This window comes from Setaria viridis, chromosome 7, assembly GCF_005286985.2.
Source record: "Setaria viridis chromosome 7, Setaria_viridis_v4.0, whole genome shotgun sequence".
Lineage (NCBI taxonomy): Eukaryota > Viridiplantae > Streptophyta > Magnoliopsida > Poales > Poaceae > Setaria > Setaria viridis.
The window spans coordinates 14,825,862-14,845,284 of NC_048269.2; the positions used below are offsets into that span (position 1 = coordinate 14,825,862).

Consider the following 19,423-nt stretch of genomic DNA (forward strand, 5'->3'; position numbering starts at 1 on the left):
TCCCCATTCGATTCGAGGAGCGGCGACCGAACCGAACACAAACCCGCAGCACCCGGCACGACCCACGTTGACGCCGGCGCCGTCCGCACCCGCTTCTCCTCCCCCCACTTCCTTCTTCCTCCTTCCACTGCAAGCTCCCGCCTCCCACCCCCAATTCCCCACACCCCCGTCCCCATGCCGGCCGCCGCGCTCTAGTCGCCCCTCGCGCTCGCCCGCCCCCTCCTTCCCCCGGGCCCACCGCAGCCATGTCGTTCGCCGCCGCGTCCGCGTCGTCGGCGTGCGCGGACGGGCTCCTCGCGCTGGCCGACGAGGCGGAGCGCCGTCGCGACTTCCCTGCCGCGGCGTCCTGCCTCGAGTCCGCTCTCCGCCCGCCCCACGCCGCCGCGCTCCTCCCACTCGCCGAGGCCCGCGCGCGGCTCCGCCTCGCGTCACTCCTCCTCGCCCCGCGCGGCTCCTCCCGCGCCCCGCGCGCCGGCGGCGGCCCCGCCGCCGCCAAGGCGCACCTCGAGCGCGCGCTGCTCATCCTCTCCCCGCTCCCCTCCGCGCCGCCGCGCCTCAAGCTGCTCGCCCACTCCCACCTCGCGGGGGCCTACGCCGTCCTCGGGGCCGTCCCGTCGCAGAAGCACGTGCTCCACCGCGCCCTGGGCCTCCTCGCCTCCGTCTCCGCTTCCGGCCTCCTCCAGCGCGGGCCAGCGCTGCTGTGGAACTGCAATTTCCAGGCGCAGCTCGCGTCCGCTCTCACAGTCGACGGGGACCCCACGTCGGCGCTCTCCGCCCTGTCCACGGGGGCAGCCGCCGCCGCCGAGCTCGGGAATCCGCAGCTCGAGCTCTTCTTCGCCGCTTCCTCGCTCCACGTCCACCTCCTCTGCTGGGAGGACAGCGCCGCGGTTGAGAACTCCGTCAATCGCGCCACGCAGCTATGGGACGCCCTCCCCGCCGAGCAGGTACCTGCAGATTTGGGTTCCTCATAGTGCTGTAAACAGAGGCAATGAGTTGTGATCTTACATCTATCTGTACCTGTTGCTGATTTGGGCGCAGAAGGAGCACTGGGTTGGGCTTTTCTTCTACATTGAGCTGCTGCGGACCTTCTACCTGCTCAGGATCTGCGACTACAAGGCTGCCTCACAGCGTGTAGAGCTCTTGGACACAGCTGCGAAGAGCGAGATGCAGAGAGGCCGACACATTAAGGAGCTTGCTAATGACCTCAGAGCAGTGGAGAGGACGCTGGGGCAGCCTGGTTTGAAGGAGCGGGAGAGGTCGGCGCTGTCACACAAGCAGAGGCAGCTCAAGACGCAGCTGCGGGTGTTGTGCGGTTACGACAAATTGAGTGATGTGTTGGATTATGGGGATAAGTTGCTTTTGGCGCCACCACCGATGCATGGAGAGTGGCTCCCTCGGGCCGCGGTGTTTGTGCTCGTAGATCTCATGGTCGTTATGGTGGGTCGTCCTAAAGGGATATTTAAGGAGTGTGGCAAGAGAATAGATTCAGGCCTCCGGCTCATCCATGGTATGCGCGGCTGAATTCAATCCTTATTGACAGGTTTAGAAACTTTATTTTTTTTTATCGGTTTAGCCACTTCTCGTGTTATATAATTCTAGATGTGGCAAAATTGACTATGACGGCTACTGGATTATAGACATACTTCGAAGCGTGTGCAGCTTGAGAGGTTCTGGTTCCTCTGCTTTTTAGGGAGGTGCCAACTAATCCTCCATGCATTTAGAAGAGGGTTAGATTGGTATTTTCTTGCATATCTTAAATAATGGTGAATTATTAGATACTAATATAGTTATAAAACTTACTTTTCAAGAGTGCGCTTGGCACTGTACAGATTTCCCCATTACTTATTCCTGCTTTGCCCTTGCATACCAGTTAAAACTTTCCCCACTTCCGCAATCCTTCTTTAATTAAAAGGAAAAAAAGAATCCTTTGATCATTCCAGCTGAATATGTAATGTGACCGTTTTACAGTTCTATCTTAAGCATCGTTGCTTGCACACGTGGTGTTCCATTTAGTTCTCTTTTTAGCCCTTTGCTGTCTATTTGAGTGTGTTTAGGTTCCCTATACAAATATAATATAAAGGCCAAAAAATTGCCAGGACCAAATGTTAGACCTGAATGATCATCGAAATGAAATAAATGAATATGTACGGAGTCTAGCAGAATTGACTTTTTAATGGTTCTTGTAAAAATTAGATATTAGACATAATTTTTCTGGTGCATGTAAAACTGAAAATCAAAATCTCCCCTCTTCCTTTTTTGTACTTTATTTATGTATTTGCATATTGTTTTCCACAGATGAACTTGTGAAGCTTGGCATTGTGGATGGTGTGACAGGTAATTACTTTCGATTAAGAACTTTACCCTTTTTAGTGTTGCAGCCATATTTCCATATTTTTGAGATCACTGTCCACTATTTGCACCCTCTCAATAATAGAGCAAAATTCTAACGCTACCTTTAGTGTCCTGCATTTATGACACTTGTAATTTTAGGTGCTGAGTATGATTGCTAGTATTTGTTTCAGCCCTTTCTCATCCATATGGTCATCTTTCTATTTTCTTCCACAACTCGTATACATCTGGTGCCCAAAAATCGCAAGATTTTTAGGCGTTCAATGTGAACGTGCCGCCAGCCAGGCTTAGGGGTTCGGGGGCGGGGGAGGCTTGATTTGGAGTGGTTGGGGGTGGGGGAGGCTTGATTTGGAGTGGTTCACGCGATAGGGGAGTGGAAGAGGGCCCAGCGTCGGGGATGACGCCGGGGGGGGGGGGGGGGGGGGGGGGGGGGCGGGGTTGGCATGGCCTTGTCGTGAACACGGGGCAGAGGAAACCTGGAGGTTAAAGAAAAGGTGTGCCCATGAGATGTCCAACGGTCTATACTATCGCCTGACAGAAATGAAAAATACAGGTGCCTCTGCGCCTGCAATTTTAGTGTTTCTTCATTCTTTCTTTACCTATTGTATTCAGTGGTGGTTGATCTCCGTTCCAGCCAATCAGCTCAAACATAATAGAAAACAAACAACTTTTAAATGAAAGGGTGGATTATGTCCTAATGGATGTTTTTCATTTGGGACCTTGTACTGCTAGCTAATTTGGTTAATGGCTTATTGCAATTATTCCACCTATGGTTGTCTTTTTTATACCCTATAGAAGAAACAAATCTTACCAATTTTAGGTCTAGCTTGTGACCTTGTGTTCTATTTCCCCTCCTTTCATCTTATTTGATTTGTCTTCACCTGACTTGTGTGTAATCACTAATCCATTTTCATTTTTCAACTGACATGCTATGCAGAGGTGAATTTGGAACACTCAACAATATGGACAGCTGGGCTGTACTTGATGCTTTTACTTCAATTTCTGGAAAACAAAGTTGCTGTGGAACTGACAAGATCAGAATTTGTTGAAGCCCAAGAGGTAAACACACAAGTAGATCATGTTTAACTAGCATGCTATGCTTCTGTTTGTATGTTTAACTATTAGATCGTTAGATTTCATTTTAAACACACTAGTATTGTGCCTTTTAAAAATGCTTGTCCATTTATTATGAGCACATCTTGGTGCCAGTTAGTTTACTGCAGATATATCACATGATAGGTTTCCCTAATTCATATAGTATGTAGATTATGGCTTCGATGTCATCAGATTTTGTCACAGTTGATCTAGTGATGTCCTGGTTCTTAGCTATAGCTTACCCATTTTATTTTAATCACCTTTCTGTAGGCTTTGGCACAGATGAAAAGTTGGTTTAGTCGTTTCCCAACAATCCTTCAAGGATGTGAAAGCACAATTGAAATGTTAAGGGGACAATATGCACATTCTGTTGGTTGCTTTAATGAGGCTGCTTTCCACTTCCTTGAAGCAATGAAGGTATTTTCAGCATCTTCTATAAGTCCTTTCCAAGCTTGCTATAATAGGTCAAGTCTGTTAATGTTAGTTTGCTTCTAATGATCTCAGCTGACAGAGAGCAAATCAATGCAATCGATGTGCCAAGTCTATGCAGCAGTTTCATACATTTGTAAGGGTGACGCAGAATCGTCTTCACAGGTATGGTAGAACTTGATAGCATATCACGTTTTTGTAACTGTCTTCTGCTGTTTCAAGCTAGCTGACTTGGCTGCATATTGCTTGGCATTTTTGTTCCTTAGGCACTAGAATTGGTTGGTCCTGCTTATAGAACAATGGACTCTTTTGTTGGTGTGCGAGAGAAGACTTGTATTATTTTTGTTTATGGACTTCTACTTATGAGACAGCATAATCCGCAAGAAGCACGGTAAGTGTAATGACTCAGTAACTACGGAACAAGAGAACACTAAATGGTTCCGCATGTTGTGTGATAGGATTATAGGGTGACATACATGATGTGTTAGCTGTGGTCTGCGTTATATGTTTCCAACTTTTGTCTTGTCACAGCACTTTTGTTCACCTTCTGAGCACATTGTTAGTATGTTTGCAAATTCGTTTCTATATCAATATTTAATGCTTATATGTAATTCAGGAATCGCCTTGCAAGTGGTTTGAGAATAGCACACCAACAGTTGGGTAACATCCAATTGGTTTCTCAGTACCTAACAATGCTGGGCACATTAGCGCTTCAGCTACATGATGCAGGACAGGCTAGAGAGATCCTCAAGTCATCGTTGACCTTAGCTAAGACGCTATTTGACATTCCAACACAAATCTGGATCTTGTCAGTATTTACAGGTAAGCCATATAGGTGTACTTGTAACTTTTATATTTCATAGGCTGGTCATTTAATCTTGTCTTATGAAAATTGAGGTTGATGTAAACTATTGTCTTATTGAACAACCTTGTTATTAAATTGCGTCATATGCATGCTTTGAAAGTAGAGGTTGATGGAAAACTTATTTTCTGATTTCAGAGTTATATCGTGAGTTGGAAGAGAGATCAAATGAAATGGAGAACTCTGAGTATGAGAGGAAGAAAGAAGATGATCTGGAGAGAAGGCTTTCTGAAGCTTATTCTCATGCTTTTCACCAGGAGCTGGTATGTTAACAGTAGTCGAGATTTGAAGTTAAGCTAATTGCATACTTGCATCCACTTACACATGAGCCTTCTAACACAAGCATAGCCAGGAAAATGCCAGCTAACCTAGGTAGTTTTTGAGCCACCACTGTGATCTATGGCACGCATTCACACCCAGTGCCCATCAAATTGCACAAAGCATGTGCATCAGTGCATAACCGGAGGTCCCTTTCAGGTGGAGCAATCAAGAATCCAGATTCAGCCGCTACATGACATGTCGAGGATGCAGTCGGAGATGGCTGGCCCAACCGCGAACGATGACCTCGACATTCCGGAATCTGTGGGGCTTTCTGCTCCTCAGCCTTCCGTCAAAAGGCTTGTGGAGCAAGGCTCAGCGAGGCGCAGTACAAGGCGGCAGTAGTCATGATGAAGCTTGACCTGACGCCCCAGGCTGCTGATGCCCCTCAGAACGGGACGCTGTAATAGTATCGTGCTAGGCCTTGTCAGATAGGTGTAGCTGCTGACATGTAAATTGATGTGGTTCTAGGTTATGATTTATTGTGTTAATTATTTGTATCTTTTATAAACATTATAGGTTTATACTGTAAACAGAGATAAATTGGGGGAGACGTTGAGTTGCAGTGTAGAGTTTTAACATCCTAGTAGGTTTTAAGTGAAACAGTTTTGGCGCCAACGCCGGTATCTAGCTCTTCATGATGCCCATGCATATCTCGATCTCCCTGAAGATGCTGCACGGTCAAGGATGTGTGCAGTTTGATTGGGATGCTGCTCCCAGTGCTCGGGAACGATAGATGGCGGCGTTAGATGAAGGCAACATGTGGAGCTTGGGCTATTTGCTTTTATTTTTAGCATCATAGGTTCATAGCCAGTTATTAGCCAAGAAAAAGGCAGGATGAACATCAACTCGGTAGGAAATCTTGAGATTTTTTTTTGGAAAAGGGAGGGGGTTTGCACCCTGCTGGTTATATGTTAAAAAGAAACAGTTACAGAGTGTCAATTTACAGAACAGCAAAGAAAGGAAAAAGTTACAGGTCTTCTAGCCATTGAATAATGGAAGGGAAATATTTTTTTTTCGCTCAATGGATAATCATAGCGAATTCTTGCTTGAAGAAGTCTTTAGTTGAAGCCAAATCAATATGTTGCTGCCAGAAGATATAACCATTGCGTGTTTGCCAAATACTCCACGCCATTAACATAATGATTTCCATAAAGAAAGGCCTCTGAATATTGTGCTTGAGGCTATCAAGAACTTCAAAAGGCGTCAGTAACCGAGGGATATGCAAGTGTAGGGTTTGCCAACACTCCAGGGAAAATGGGCATTGGAGGAAAAGATGTTCTACTGTTTCATCATCTGTAGAGTCACATAGGACACGTAAGTAATCATCAAGATGCATTGTTTTCCTCAATAAACCTCTTGCGTTTAGTCTATCTTTGATTAGGAGACAAAAGAAAACCTTGTGCTTCATTTGACAAGAACTTTTTCATATCCACTTGTGAGAATGATGGACATCTCTATGTCCTTTGATTATTCTATAGGCTCTCTGGGCACTATAGATGGATGATACCCAAATATAAGTCCAAGCGTATGCAGATATATTTGAATTGATTTGTTGCAGATTGGGAAGAAGCATCTGATACTGTTGGTGAGCTTGAACTGAGAGGAGCAGATGAAAAAGATTGTGTGATTGATCAGTTGTGGCAGCCATGAACAGAAATATGTTTTTGTTTTTTTTGCATAAGAATAAAGCTCAGGGTATTGGAGATTTAGAACTGTAGGTCCCCAAAGATCATTTCAAAGGAGTGTAATCTTACCATTGCCTGGTTGAACAGCTGCTCTACCCTTGAACTGGTTGAGTAATTTGAGAATATCCCTCCATCAAAAATAACTTTTTTTTACTGTCCCTGGCAACCTGCTTCTTCATAAATGGCAGGTTGGCATGATTGTAAAATTTATGAAGATTTTTTAGGATCAGAGCATCATTGTGGGCTCACATATCATGCTGCTTTTGCGGGTTTTCTTTTATTGATGTCACAGTTTCTCCAAAGACAGTGTTTCCTATTTGTCCAATTGCTTAATAACTGTTGCATGCAATTTCATAGTGCACATCATGAAAGTTGGTAGAGTAGAGAAGATTGAGTTTACTAGGGTGAGTTTTACCTCCATGACAGAGAAAATTAGAGGTTATGAGAAGCCTGTTCTCACATTTTTTGACAAGAGGCATGAAGTCCTGCACAAAAGTCTTCGTTAAGCCCAGAGGGAGTCCAAGATATGTGAAGGGTAGAGAACCAGTGGCACATCCCAGAACTGCTGATAATTTTGTTATTTTTAGTTCAGAAACATTTATGGGCACCATAACAGACTTGACAACATTCACCTTAAGGTCAGATGAGGTTGCAAAGAGCATCCAACAGATTCTTGAGGATATTTAGCTGAGATTGACTGGCTTCCATAATTATTAATGTATCATCAGCATATTGAACAATGGAAAATCTGAAGTTGCATTGTTGGGCAGAGGAAGACTGAGCAGTCCTTGATCTTTAGCTTGATTTATGATGGTTTCTAAGAAATCAGCAGCTAGGACAGAGAGGAGTGGAGAAACGGGATCACCTTGTCTAACTCTTATTTTATAGTGAAAAACCTTGCTAGGGACATGTTGACGCTTGTTATTAACATACTTTTACCCTTGTTTATCTTCAATAATGACATAAATTTAATACCTAAACTATTGATCACACTTAATAAATCGGTCATTTTCACATATGCAATATATTTTGGATGATATTTTGTTTTCGCAGAAAATTAGACTTAATGGAGCATATTTGGATAAAGCCCTGAACGAGCAATGAAACAGACAAAGATGAAGACTAATGGGCTAAGAAAGAGCCTAGGTTGATCGGCCTACAGAGGCCTAGGCCGATCCACCCAGGGTCCTCTAGCCCCCTCTCATGCTCATTTTTTGCAAGCACTCATCCAAGATGACTTAATCGCTAAGTTTGCAAGGATATGGCAAGATAGTTTCGTGATCAAAGAGGATCAAGCGAAGATTTAGAAAGTTATCAAAGATCTCATCCAGAAGCTATCGACATGCTAGGCCCACATGCAAGTGAAAAGAAGACTCCAGAATTCCTTAGAAGACTTGGGAACGAAGCAGGACGCGAGAAGGTATTGACGCTCATTATTTATACACTTTTAGTGCCATTTAAGTGTATACTAACCTGCCACTTGGTACCTTAAATAACCCCATTTTCGCATATGCATTGTATTTTGGAGAGTATTACATTTTGCAGGAAATTGTACTAAAAAGCATATTTTTGGATAAAGTCTTGAACAAACAACGTACCTGTCAAAGGTGAAGGCCATCGGGCTTAGAAAGAGCCAGGCCGGTTGGTCTGGTGAAGCCCAAGCCGATCGGCCATGGGTCTTCTGGCCCCCTCTGATATGAACCCGCTAGGGTTTGTTCCGGATCTTTCGATGAGAGGGTATGGGATAACTTGATTGGTGGATGGAGATGACATTCACGGCCCGACTATAGCCTTCCAAGGATACTGCGCCTTAGCAACTGATACACCACCTCCAATGGCTGCCACGATCTTGTGGAGTGATCACTCGACCACTAGGGCACTCGTCCTGCTAACAATCGAACTAGCAAGAACAAGTATAACAAACACTGAATTTACTAGATGAAGGTGAAGGTTTCAAACTCAATCTCAATAATGATGGGGTTCTGAACACAAGAAGACGGATCCAGCACGCGCGCTTACAAGCAAGTAGCATAAGCTAAACTTAATCTAAATAAAACCCGAGTGTTCCTGGTGGCAGCTGTAGGGTATAAGAATGTGGGAGGACAACCACAAGGGCGTTGGGGTCGTGCTCCAACCTAGGACGTGTCCCTAATGGACCCAATTTGATACACGGTCCATTGGGCCAAAATAATGCGATGCTTCACCTTGGACAGATAAACCTCTATATTTGATTATTGCGGCCGCCTTAGAATATATATGGATATGAGTCTAGATCTACATAAAAATCAACTTCATAAGGATTCGAATAAGTACTTAAACGCATAAAACGGAGTCCAGATGAGGTCATAGCAACCGTCGCAAGTTGGCACAATGCTGCAATCCGAATCCAGCCCCAAAACGTGTTGGATTTGATCTTTTTCTTTCCTTAGGCCAAAAGTGACGTGGTGGCCTGGTGGAGGACGTTGGGAATACTTAGACTTGGCCCCCAATAAACTTCTTTGGTCCTCCATGTGTTCCATATATGTTTTAAACTCTTTTTGATCCACGTATGTATTTCTAAAAATGAGAATAAACACACATCATGGTGCAGCATCAATTCATCAAATGTATCAAATACAATCATGATAAAGAATCATTTCACCTGTGAATCAAAAGTTGCAAATGTGGTTGTATCCGAGCAGGTGATGTCATCATCATTCTCCCCTTCTTGACTGCAAGTTGTCCTCAACTTGCTCCAATGGCATTCAAAGGTGCTTGCTTTGATGTTGGAACACGGAGCAACAGCTATGCTGCACGACCACAACCAAGAATGCTTTCCTTCTTTGGACTTACCCTGTTGCATAAGGTAAAAACTAGGAAAACTTTGCAAGACATTATTAGTGTTAGTGAAGGCCCTATTTGATCATGGTATTGCAGCCCAAAAGGATATTTCAGATTAGAGAAAATATAAACTTTATGCACCAAATATTTTCCTTTATTATCATATTTGCCAATTACACAAAGCGAACAATGATTAAAACTTGGAAAATTAAAATCAAATTTAAGTTTCTCTTTTAGTCAATCTAGATTACATAGAATATTAAATTCAATATAACCCAAAGTATTTAAAGAGAACAACAAATTCAGTTCATCTTATGCACAAGTAATAGGATGAAAGGCTTATCTACAGCACATCTGTATGGTTCCAAACTAAAAGTATAACACCTATTCGCTATTTGTGGCATAGCAGTAAAAGAATCATCAGAAGTCCTCTTTAAAATAAGGAACAACAAGTAATTTATTTTGTGATACGGGAAAATTAGCAGTGGGTTCCACTATTTGTTGCTCTTCATTAGCATGCAGAGTGGACAAATTTTAGACATTATAGGTCACATCATTTTTGCAAGTATTCACAGATAAAAGAATCTCCTTTTCAGCATTGAGAGCAAAATAAAACAATTGACCAATATGGCGATATGATTTGCTAATTAACAATGTTCGAATTTCAGAATTGAGCCCTCTCATGAACCTACTCATAACATCTTCCATGCACTCATCCAAGCCACCAAACATGAAATAAATTTTAAAATCATGGTAGTATTGTTTCACAATTCTACTACCTTGCTTTAAGTTGTCTACTTTTGCAAGCAAATAATCAGCATAATATGTAGGAATAAATGCATCTCTAAAAAGAAATTTGAAGTCTTCCTAAGATTCTGGAACTTTGTGGTGCCTACAAATGTGTTTCCATTCTAGCAAAGTATATTCAGCCAAAACATTAGAGGCAATATAAATCTTTTTTTTCTCGGACAGGTCATGCTCATCAAATTCATTATCTACTTTTAGTTCCCAATCAATGTAAGCTTTAGGATGAAACTTACCATCATATAATGACAATTGTTGAATGATATCCTAAATATGAGGGCCTTGTTTCAACAGATAAAAAATCTCCTTATCACCTGCCATGATTAGTAGAAAATAAGAAACACAAAAATAATATGTATCCTCTTGTCAATTACTAGGATGTGTCGGTTGTGATTCTCTCAAACTCAGCTTGTTTAAAACAAGCCCTTACAAGTTCTTACCAAGCCAAATAGGAGGTGACAGCAACCAACAAGTCTGTAGCCGTGGAAGAAAGTGTATCGATGCCGAAGAAATAACCCATGTCAAGTTGTAGTCGAATATGTGGAGATGTAGGTGAGCTAAAGTAAGGAAGTACTAGAACCACGTTAGTTGCAAGCAAATTGAACAAATGCTCAACGACATTATTGTGCTGGTCCTAGGCTAGTACGTGCTAGAGACGCGAGCCTGGATACAAACGAAGTCACTGAGCTGCAGCAAAGAAGGATCAAAAGGAGAGGAATAACAACAAAAGAAAAACCCTACTCTTTTTTCTCTTTCTTTTCTTTCTTTCTTTCTTTTTTCTTTCTTTTTTTTCTTTCTTTTCTATTTTTTATTTTCTTTATTTCTTTCAAGTAGCACAGAACTGAAATTTTGCAACAAGAGATAACAAGCTACTTACAACAATTAAATGTTTCCTTGGGAAGGTGATTCAACACCAAAGTCAAACAAGTGGTTGTTTTGCAAAATTAGCACATGCGTAGATCTCCAGGGCAATTGTGAAGTGCTAAAAATGAATTTGCAACCAAGGTTAGATCCATTGGAAATAGCACAAGTTAAGGTTTCAAATTGTATTTAAACTCCGTATTCGGACTCCTGACAAAGGACACATGGTGCTTTTCTTTTCAGGATAAAACAAGACTCTGAATCGAATTCTATTTTGAACTTGTTGGATTTCCTTTGTGGAGATGGAAGTATGGACGTGGATGAAACTTCCAAGGACGTGGTTAGGTTAATGGTGGTAAACAAAACAAAGGAATTTGGAAATCCACTCTGATTTGTGCAGAGAAATAAATAAATTCAAATCTGTGATGGTGACACAAACGTAACTAGAGCTCGAAACTCTAAACGACTAGACGCTAAGACCAGCAACTTGTCATGATGATGCAACCATTAATTCAATAATCCCTAACTAAGCAATAATAGTATCAAGCTCAAGGAGTTTTTTAACACCCAAATTACATCACAAAGACAATGTAAGCAACATGAAGGGTCTAGAATGTTTTAAGGACTTAATAAATTACTTTAAATAAATTTTGGCCTTTAATAATTTAAACAACACTTGAAATAATTTTAGAAGCAACAAGTGTTTGCTAGTGTTTTAATTTGCTTTTGTTTTGTTTGAGTGGTGTTTGCAAAAGTTTAAATCAAAAACCATCTCAATCTCTTCTTCCTCTCTTTCTAATCTAACCCAGCAGGCCTTTTTCTTTTTTTCTCTCTTCTTTCAGCCCAAAACCCACTCCAGCTGCAGCCGGCCCAATCTTACCCAAAGGCCGCCTAGCTTCCTTTCCCACCCACTGACAGGCGAGCCCCACCTATCGAGGGCGTCTTCCACCTCCAGCGCACCGTGCCTCCCGCACGCCTCCCGACGTCGCCTAGCATTCCATTGCCCCCTCCTCCTCCCGCGCCTCCCCAACTTCCGATGCCCCTTCGCCTGCTTGCACCGCACCACCTCCCCCACGCTTGCGCGCCGCCCGCGCCCTTTCCATTCCTCTTCCTGTAACCATCGCCCCACCACCGGCCATGGCCATTGGGCCTGTTCGCTTAAGCTTTTCAGGCCGGCTACAGCTGTTGCTGTACAGCCCAGCCGTTCGGCTGCGGCCCAAGCAGCAACAACCCAGTATGCAACCGAACGGCTGCACTTATCCCTATCCGGTCGTCTCTCCCATCTCCCCCATCTCCCGCACTCCTCCCGACCCCGCCACCCCGCACTCCTTCCGACCCCGCCGCCCACTCCGCCTCCAACCGGCCCCGCCCCTGCCGGACTCCGCCCCGCCGTCGGTGCCCCACCCAGCTCCGCCCCTCCCCCGCCGCCAGCTAGGCCCGCACCGCACCGGACACTGACCCGCCGTCGCCGCCCCACCCAGCTCCATCCCCTCCTCTCCAGCCCCACCATCGCGCAGCCCACCCAGCTGCGCCCCTTCCCCACCGCTGGCCAGCCCTGGCCCCGCCGAACTCTGCCCCGCCCAGGCCCGCCTCTCCCTCGCTGCCAGCCATCCCCACCCCTGCCGCTCCGCACCGCCTTCGCCGCCCCAACCAGCTCCGCCAATACTCTCCATTCTTGATCTACGTTTGTATGCTGCTAGATTTCGTGCATCTCAACACTAGCCAGTAGATAGTAGAGAGGAGGCCTACATCCAGGTTGGTTAATGTCCCGTTGCTCAATCCATCAATATTTCAGATTTCCTTTTGATAAGAAATTGCCACCTCCATGTCTTTGGAGAAAATGCATCAAGCTTACTGCCTTCATTGCCATGACAAGGTCTTTGATGTCTTCCCTCATGCAGGCAGTGAGAAAATAGTGCTACGGTTAGTTAGGAGATTCCAAGCTAAGGCCCTTGATTTTACCCTTCTGTGTGGAATCTTGACCAATATGGACTTGGTACAATCTCTTCCATTCCTCAGCAGCAGTGAGGTGAGGCTGCTAGCATCTGGGAATACCCTCTGAACCTGTTCAATTAGATCAGGGGTGATCTCATCTTGTCTTGCTTATATCATGCAAAATTGAGACAATTTTGCTACATTAGGCAGTAACATCTTGCTTGCCTTCACTTTTGTTATCTACACTAGTGTCCACCATTATTGTGCTCTAGAGTATACTTTTGTAGTATAATGACGCCAGGCAAACAATCCATTATTCTGCTCTGTAGTATAATTTTGTAGTATAAAGTGCATATCTCTGGCTAGTTTTAGACTTTAGTTGATGGAAAATGAAAATTTCCAGCTCCTACATTCATATGTGACTGATTAACTATGAATGAAGCATTAAGGACGATACGAACAAACCTTCCCATTTGGATCTTCTATGAGTTTGCATATGTCTATTGTAATTTACTTGCGAGAAGAATCTTAATTCACAACTAGGATTGGGGCATCTGAAAAAATCTGAGTTTTTATCATCATCCAAAAGAAGCTTAGCGGTTTTTGAGGATTCAGCCTCCTTATAATTAGACCAACCATCAATCTGTATTAAATTTCAATTCAAAGTCAGAGAAATAAGTTTAAGTTACATCACAGCCTTTGCTCAACAGAAGATTAAACCTACCAAAGTTTTCTCAAGAAAGAGACAACAGAAAGCAACGACATTGTTGGATTCTTTTAAAGCACCAAAACCCGCCTCACAGGAGGAAAGAATATGCGGGCAATGGCGAATATCAGTTGAGAAGGCAGTTCTCTCACTGCATGCTTCAAGAAGATCAAAAAGATGACTTGATGGTATTTTTTCATCACCAGCAATGGTACCCTGCGAGATAAAATAAATAAAAGATGAAAGGACCTAAATGTGTGCAATCGAATAGGGAGCTAGTTAAAAAATATACCTTCAATTTAACTCCTATGCGATATAGCATGTCACCAGGAGCAGCACGCTCAAAAATCCGGTAAAGCAGATCAACATTGAGATCCTGAAAGTTTTACAATTCTATACTAATTTAAAATTCTTATCCCAATACTTGTAGAGATAAATTTAGTACAATAATGACCTGAAATTCCTTGCCCTTCATCGAAGAAATAATGCAAGCATCTTTATCATTCAACTGAAAAGGATAACAAACAATTTTAAGTACAGAAGTTTGTGTGTTTCTTATGGACCCAAGTAAGCTATAGAAAAAATTGTTACAAATAGCTTACCTTATCCCAGAATTTACCAAATTCTTCTTTATTGAATCCAATCTATAAAACATACATCAGCAAACAGGTCAACTGAGTTGACAAAATTCAGACAGAAATCATACAGAAGAATATGAGAGCAGGAAGAAGCACATTAGAAGCGTACACACCATTGTAACTTTTGGACCTTTAGAATGAATCTGCTTATGGCGATTCAAGTTCACTTCAGATAAATAGCAATTGTGACAACTTGGCCTATTGCATTGGTAGAATTTGAAAGGTGAAACTTGACCCTGACTGGTCAGGCGTTGGCAACAATTGCGGAGGCACTCCTCCTTCAGTAGCTTCAACTACACCAGGAAGCACTCCTCCCTCAGCAGCTTCTACAGCAGCTTGTGGCACAGCAGCAGGAACTAGCACAAAATTGCTAGTAAAGAACTGCCCTTCACCTTGTAACTGTTGGCATTAGGGAGCAGAGAATGAGGACAGGGAGGGGTCACCTATCAATGTAACAGATAAGCATGAAAAAAAACATCTACAACATACATTGAACTCTCTCCATACAATGTTTGTAGACATGTTATCCGTGCTGTTGTGTAGAGCATACAAATTGCCGTCATGCTGCATCGAAAAGCAAGTGAAATACTAAAAAAAGAACAGCAAAGTTTGTTGAAGTTCTCAAAAGACAATATTGAAGATTATGAACTTTAATCATTGTATGAAATGATCTATTCCAGAATAGAACAAACACTTGCTCATCCAGGACAGATTCAATCAATTATTGTAACCTGCAGTGTTGGACAAAAACCCACACGAAAATTAATTAATACTAAAAATAATATAAATATGCAAGCTAGATTGTAGTGTAAACATGTACCCGAAATCGGTTAAACCTGCTCCCTCCATTAACTCCACTAATTCAGGAGAATTCACTACTTGATCTGCGTGTTAAAAAGAAAGTAAATACTTAAGTTGTAACGCACCTAATTGAATAGATTAACACATTAGTAAACATATCAATCAAATTTTGGTACCTTCATTAATAATCTGAATAGGTGCATCGGGATCTGCTGCCCTGAAAACTTCATGAGGTCCTACTCCAACTAAATTGTTAAGTACTTCATTCTAAAAAACAAAATGGCTCAGTGTAAGAGGTAGCCAGCATTAAAGCTTGCTGTACTGAATTAAAAATCTAGAGGAATTTCAAATGGAACACTATCTAAATACAGTAATTAATAATCTGAACTCGAGAAACAACAATTGCAAACAAACATAAAAGAATACCTCAGGATCAATAATCCTGCCATGGTGTAAGCCGACATCCAGATGTTCAAATATATCAAGATTAACAGTATTGCTTGTAATACCATCAGATCTGCAACACATCCACCAAATGACGTCAAACCATAACCTCTATTCATAACACATCAAAAACTAACAGGCAAAACTTAACTTCTGAAGTCGACAGAAACATTAATCGCTCGTGACAATGCTGCCATGTGATTGTCCATTTCAGTTCTGGCTGTCATGTTACCACGACCAAGGCCCTGGAAAGTGATAAGTGCACTAAAAATTAAAATTGAATCACAATCACAAAATATTTAGAACGAATGGTTCATAGACAAACAAAGTGTTGGCGGTCGTATGTTCTTTGCAAACACATCACGAGGGACTGAAGAGGAATTTGACGCCCAGCCTCTTGGAGAACAGTGAGGTTGCCTTTCAAGATCAGAGCATTCGCTGCAAAATGTTTAAAACAAACGGAAGATATCAATTGGAATCGCGTTTTTATCAGAAGATGCAGCCGATTTAAAAACTCTCAACACCAATCTACAAAAAAAAAAAAAAAAAACACGGCGTCCGATCCGTCTCCCTCGCCTAAACACCAATCGGACGTCAACCCAGATTACCGGATCCGAAGATTTCAAAAACTCAAATCAAGTCCACAGGACCCCAAACCTTAAACCCTAAACCCTCCCTCGCCTAAACGCCAATCGGACATCAACCCAGATTACCGGATCCGAAGATTTCAAAAACTCAAATCAAGTCTACATGACCCCCAACTGCGTCCGATCCGCGTGCAGCGCCGACAAAAAGAAATCGTACTTAACGCAAATTACCGGATCCAATGACTCCTCGCCCAGTAGAGAGTACTTACACAAGGCCAAAAGAGCGGAACGCTCATGGTGATTGGCGGGGTATACAACGATCCTTTCAACCCCACCAAAATCGATTTTCCCTGGATGTGTAGATGATGCCCGCGGCCGCCATGATTAGTTCGGCAGCTGATTAGGCTTCACCGCAACGCGGCCGTCGCGTTGTTCTATCCGAGGGAAGGGTGAGGGTTTTGGAGATATGTCCACTAGATAGAAGCGCAGGTGGGCCTGTTGGGCTGTGTGGGATTTGTTTCTCTTGTTTATTTTCTATTTTATTTAAAAAACCTATCGCGAGCGGTATCGCACTCGCGCCGTACAGCGTGACCCTATGCGGCTTCGGTATTTTATCGGCCTGAAATTTTTAATTTTTAATTTTTTATTTTACGATTTTGTAGAAATAAATATTTGAGGGAAAAATTTGTAGAATTAGACGCATGCCGCCGAATTAATTGGCTATAGCCAGATGAAACAACGGTAACAAATGTCAACAGACGATAACGGAAAAATCCGACGTTGACAGAAAACGGGGCGCCACGTCAGACCCACGGGCGGCAGAACCTCTTACCGTCGTTTGAAACAGCGGGAGGTTGTGGAGCCCAGATGTTGTCGCCGTGTCAGATGATGGGATCGCCTTTCGTAAGTTCAGACGTAAGACGGCGGGATCTCCTTCCACAAGTTCAGACGGCGGGAGCAGGATCTTTTTGCCGGTTCAAATGTCAAAATCTCCTACCGCCAATTCAAACTGCGGGAGTGGGAGCTTTCCGCCGAATCGGCTAGTGGTAACTTGCCCCACCTACAAAACGTGAAATCTGACCGGCACCTAGCTCCCTAGTTCATTCATGGCGAAAAGGAAGGAGAGGAGAATAGGTGGAGGGAGGGGAGGAGGGGAGTTTGAAGCGAAGCTTTGTCGGATCTGCGCTTCGGTTCATGTAAGTTTTGAACTCGTAGTTAGTAGCTGTAGTAGTAGCTATGATTTGTAAGGTGTACGGACATGGATAAATTTTAGTTAGTTGGTACAGTAGACTTAGCTTAGTTTAGTTACTAGTTGTTAGGGTGAAAAGCTTGTTGCAGTGTTTAGAAAACTTTAAATTTAATATCATTAGCAATGCATTTGTAAGATTTGAAAAAGTATCGGTGTTGCTGGAGGTAGCTAAAATTAATAACATTTAGTAATAATATATTATTGATGTTGTGTACGTGATAGACGTTGCGTATACTTGATTTACTAGCAAAGTCAATTTAGTTTGTTGATATATTTAGACAACACTAAAATTAATATCATTGGCAATGCACGAGTTATAATTTTATATAGTTATTCAGAATGTATGAGTTGGGTTAGTTAGAATAAATAACATTTATTAATAATAGTTTTTGATATCGTGTATGTTGACATGTATGTCGGATAGTTTGTGTTTCCAAGTGTTCTATGGTCCGGGGTGGTTAGATATGCTGTGAAAGGGGTAGATTTGTCTGAATTTAAGTCGTTCTGCAAACAAGTACCGAGAGCAAGAGAGAACTTGGGGTTCAATATGCAATTGGCCGTTTAAAGCTTTCGCGCTTGATAGAGACCAAGTTGAGTTGTCTGTCAGGGTTGGGAGTTGATGCCGCTCGAAAAAACCCAGAACTGAAGGACCTATGTAAGAATTGCTACAGAGTGCAGTTTACCGTATCTATATCTTACCATATCTATATCTATATCTATATAAAGAAAATTAAAATTGAGGTCAATTCCCATCCAGAGTTGTACCCCCACCCCTTATAGAGGGTCCGTTTGTCATGACAAAATGCACCCAAATGTGACGACGAGGGGAGCCCAATCCCCCCCCCCCCCCCACACACACACACAACCACCACACACACACACGTTGAAAATGGCCCGTGGCGGGTGGCCGCGGACTTTTTTTTTTAAACACCGTACTAATTTTTTCACCAATCCTACCCACTGGTCCTATACGGCAGTCAAATAGTATGGACCCTAACCCACCACCCGCCCAACATTCCCGCCTTGTAATTTCCCTTTTCCAATCAATCAGCACATCTCCCTCCTATATTTCTATTTGTGCACCTTCTCATATGGAAACATTACGGTGCTAAAGGAGGTGGTAGATAGAAAATCGATCACATCGTGGGCTGTTGGCCCGTCACATGATTGCGCAGAGATAGAGACACAGATAGAAATTGTTATTTGGAGTTGATTAACAAGAAAACGTTTGACTTTGTGCAACCATTTGTCCAGCTGCTGGCCAAGCCAAAACGGGGCTAGCAAAATGCTCGCCCGTGCTCTGCCCTCGTTCATGTGTTTAGTGTAGTTTGCAAGGGTCAAATTGCCACGGGCATTCTAAGAGTTGGCATAGAACCAAATGCTAGGCAAATTTTATGGGCTGGCCAAATTTTGATAAGCCTTTTTTGGGCACTCAACCAAATATGCCCAAGCGCTAAGTTCATGTTGGATCAATGGCTGTCCACCGTTCCGCAGCACCAGTGGATCAGCGAATTATTTGGCTTCGATTTCAAGGTCGAACATCGTCCGAGCAACCTGAACCGGGTCGCCGACGCGCTATCCCGCCGCACGGAAGACGAACCGAACCTGGCAGCCCTGTCGGTTCCTTCCCTCCAGCTTTTTGATGAACTTCGACGCGAGCTGGCTTCTACGGGCGCTACGGGATGCCATAGCCGCCGGTGACCGGGGCGACGAGTGGCGCCTCACAGACGGCCTCATCCTCAGGAACGGCCGCGTGTTCGTGCCAAGCTCCTCACCGGTGCTCCACGACATCCTCCAGCTTGCCCACACGGCAGGACACGAGGGAGTACAGAAGACG

At 43.4% G+C, this 19,423-nt stretch overlaps 1 protein-coding gene across 1 annotated transcript; it reads left to right on the plus strand.

The window, feature by feature from the left end:
* The first annotated feature begins 230 nt into the window (after nt 1-230).
* On the plus strand, nt 231-5,679 carry LOC117865120 (sister chromatid cohesion protein SCC4). Its single transcript, XM_034749237.2, has 10 exons — nt 231-944; nt 1,039-1,507; nt 2,296-2,334; nt 3,287-3,408; nt 3,715-3,861; nt 3,949-4,038; nt 4,140-4,264; nt 4,490-4,695; nt 4,874-4,998; nt 5,213-5,679. Exons 1-10 carry the CDS (start codon nt 246-248, stop codon nt 5,396-5,398), a joined length of 2,208 nt encoding a protein of 735 aa, XP_034605128.1. The 5' UTR covers nt 231-245; the 3' UTR covers nt 5,399-5,679.
* The last annotated feature ends 13,744 nt before the right edge of the window (nt 5,680-19,423 follow it).

Coding starts and splice junctions, on each gene's coding strand:
- LOC117865120 (XM_034749237.2), top strand. CDS start 246: ATGTCGTTCGCCGCCGCGTCCGCGTCGTCGGCGTGCGCGGACGGGCTC. Junction 945..1,038: donor ACGCCCTCCCCGCCGAGCAG/GTACCTGCAGAT, acceptor ATTTGGGCGCAG/AAGGAGCACTGGGTTGGGCT. Junction 4,696..4,873: donor GATCTTGTCAGTATTTACAG/GTAAGCCATATA, acceptor TTCTGATTTCAG/AGTTATATCGTGAGTTGGAA.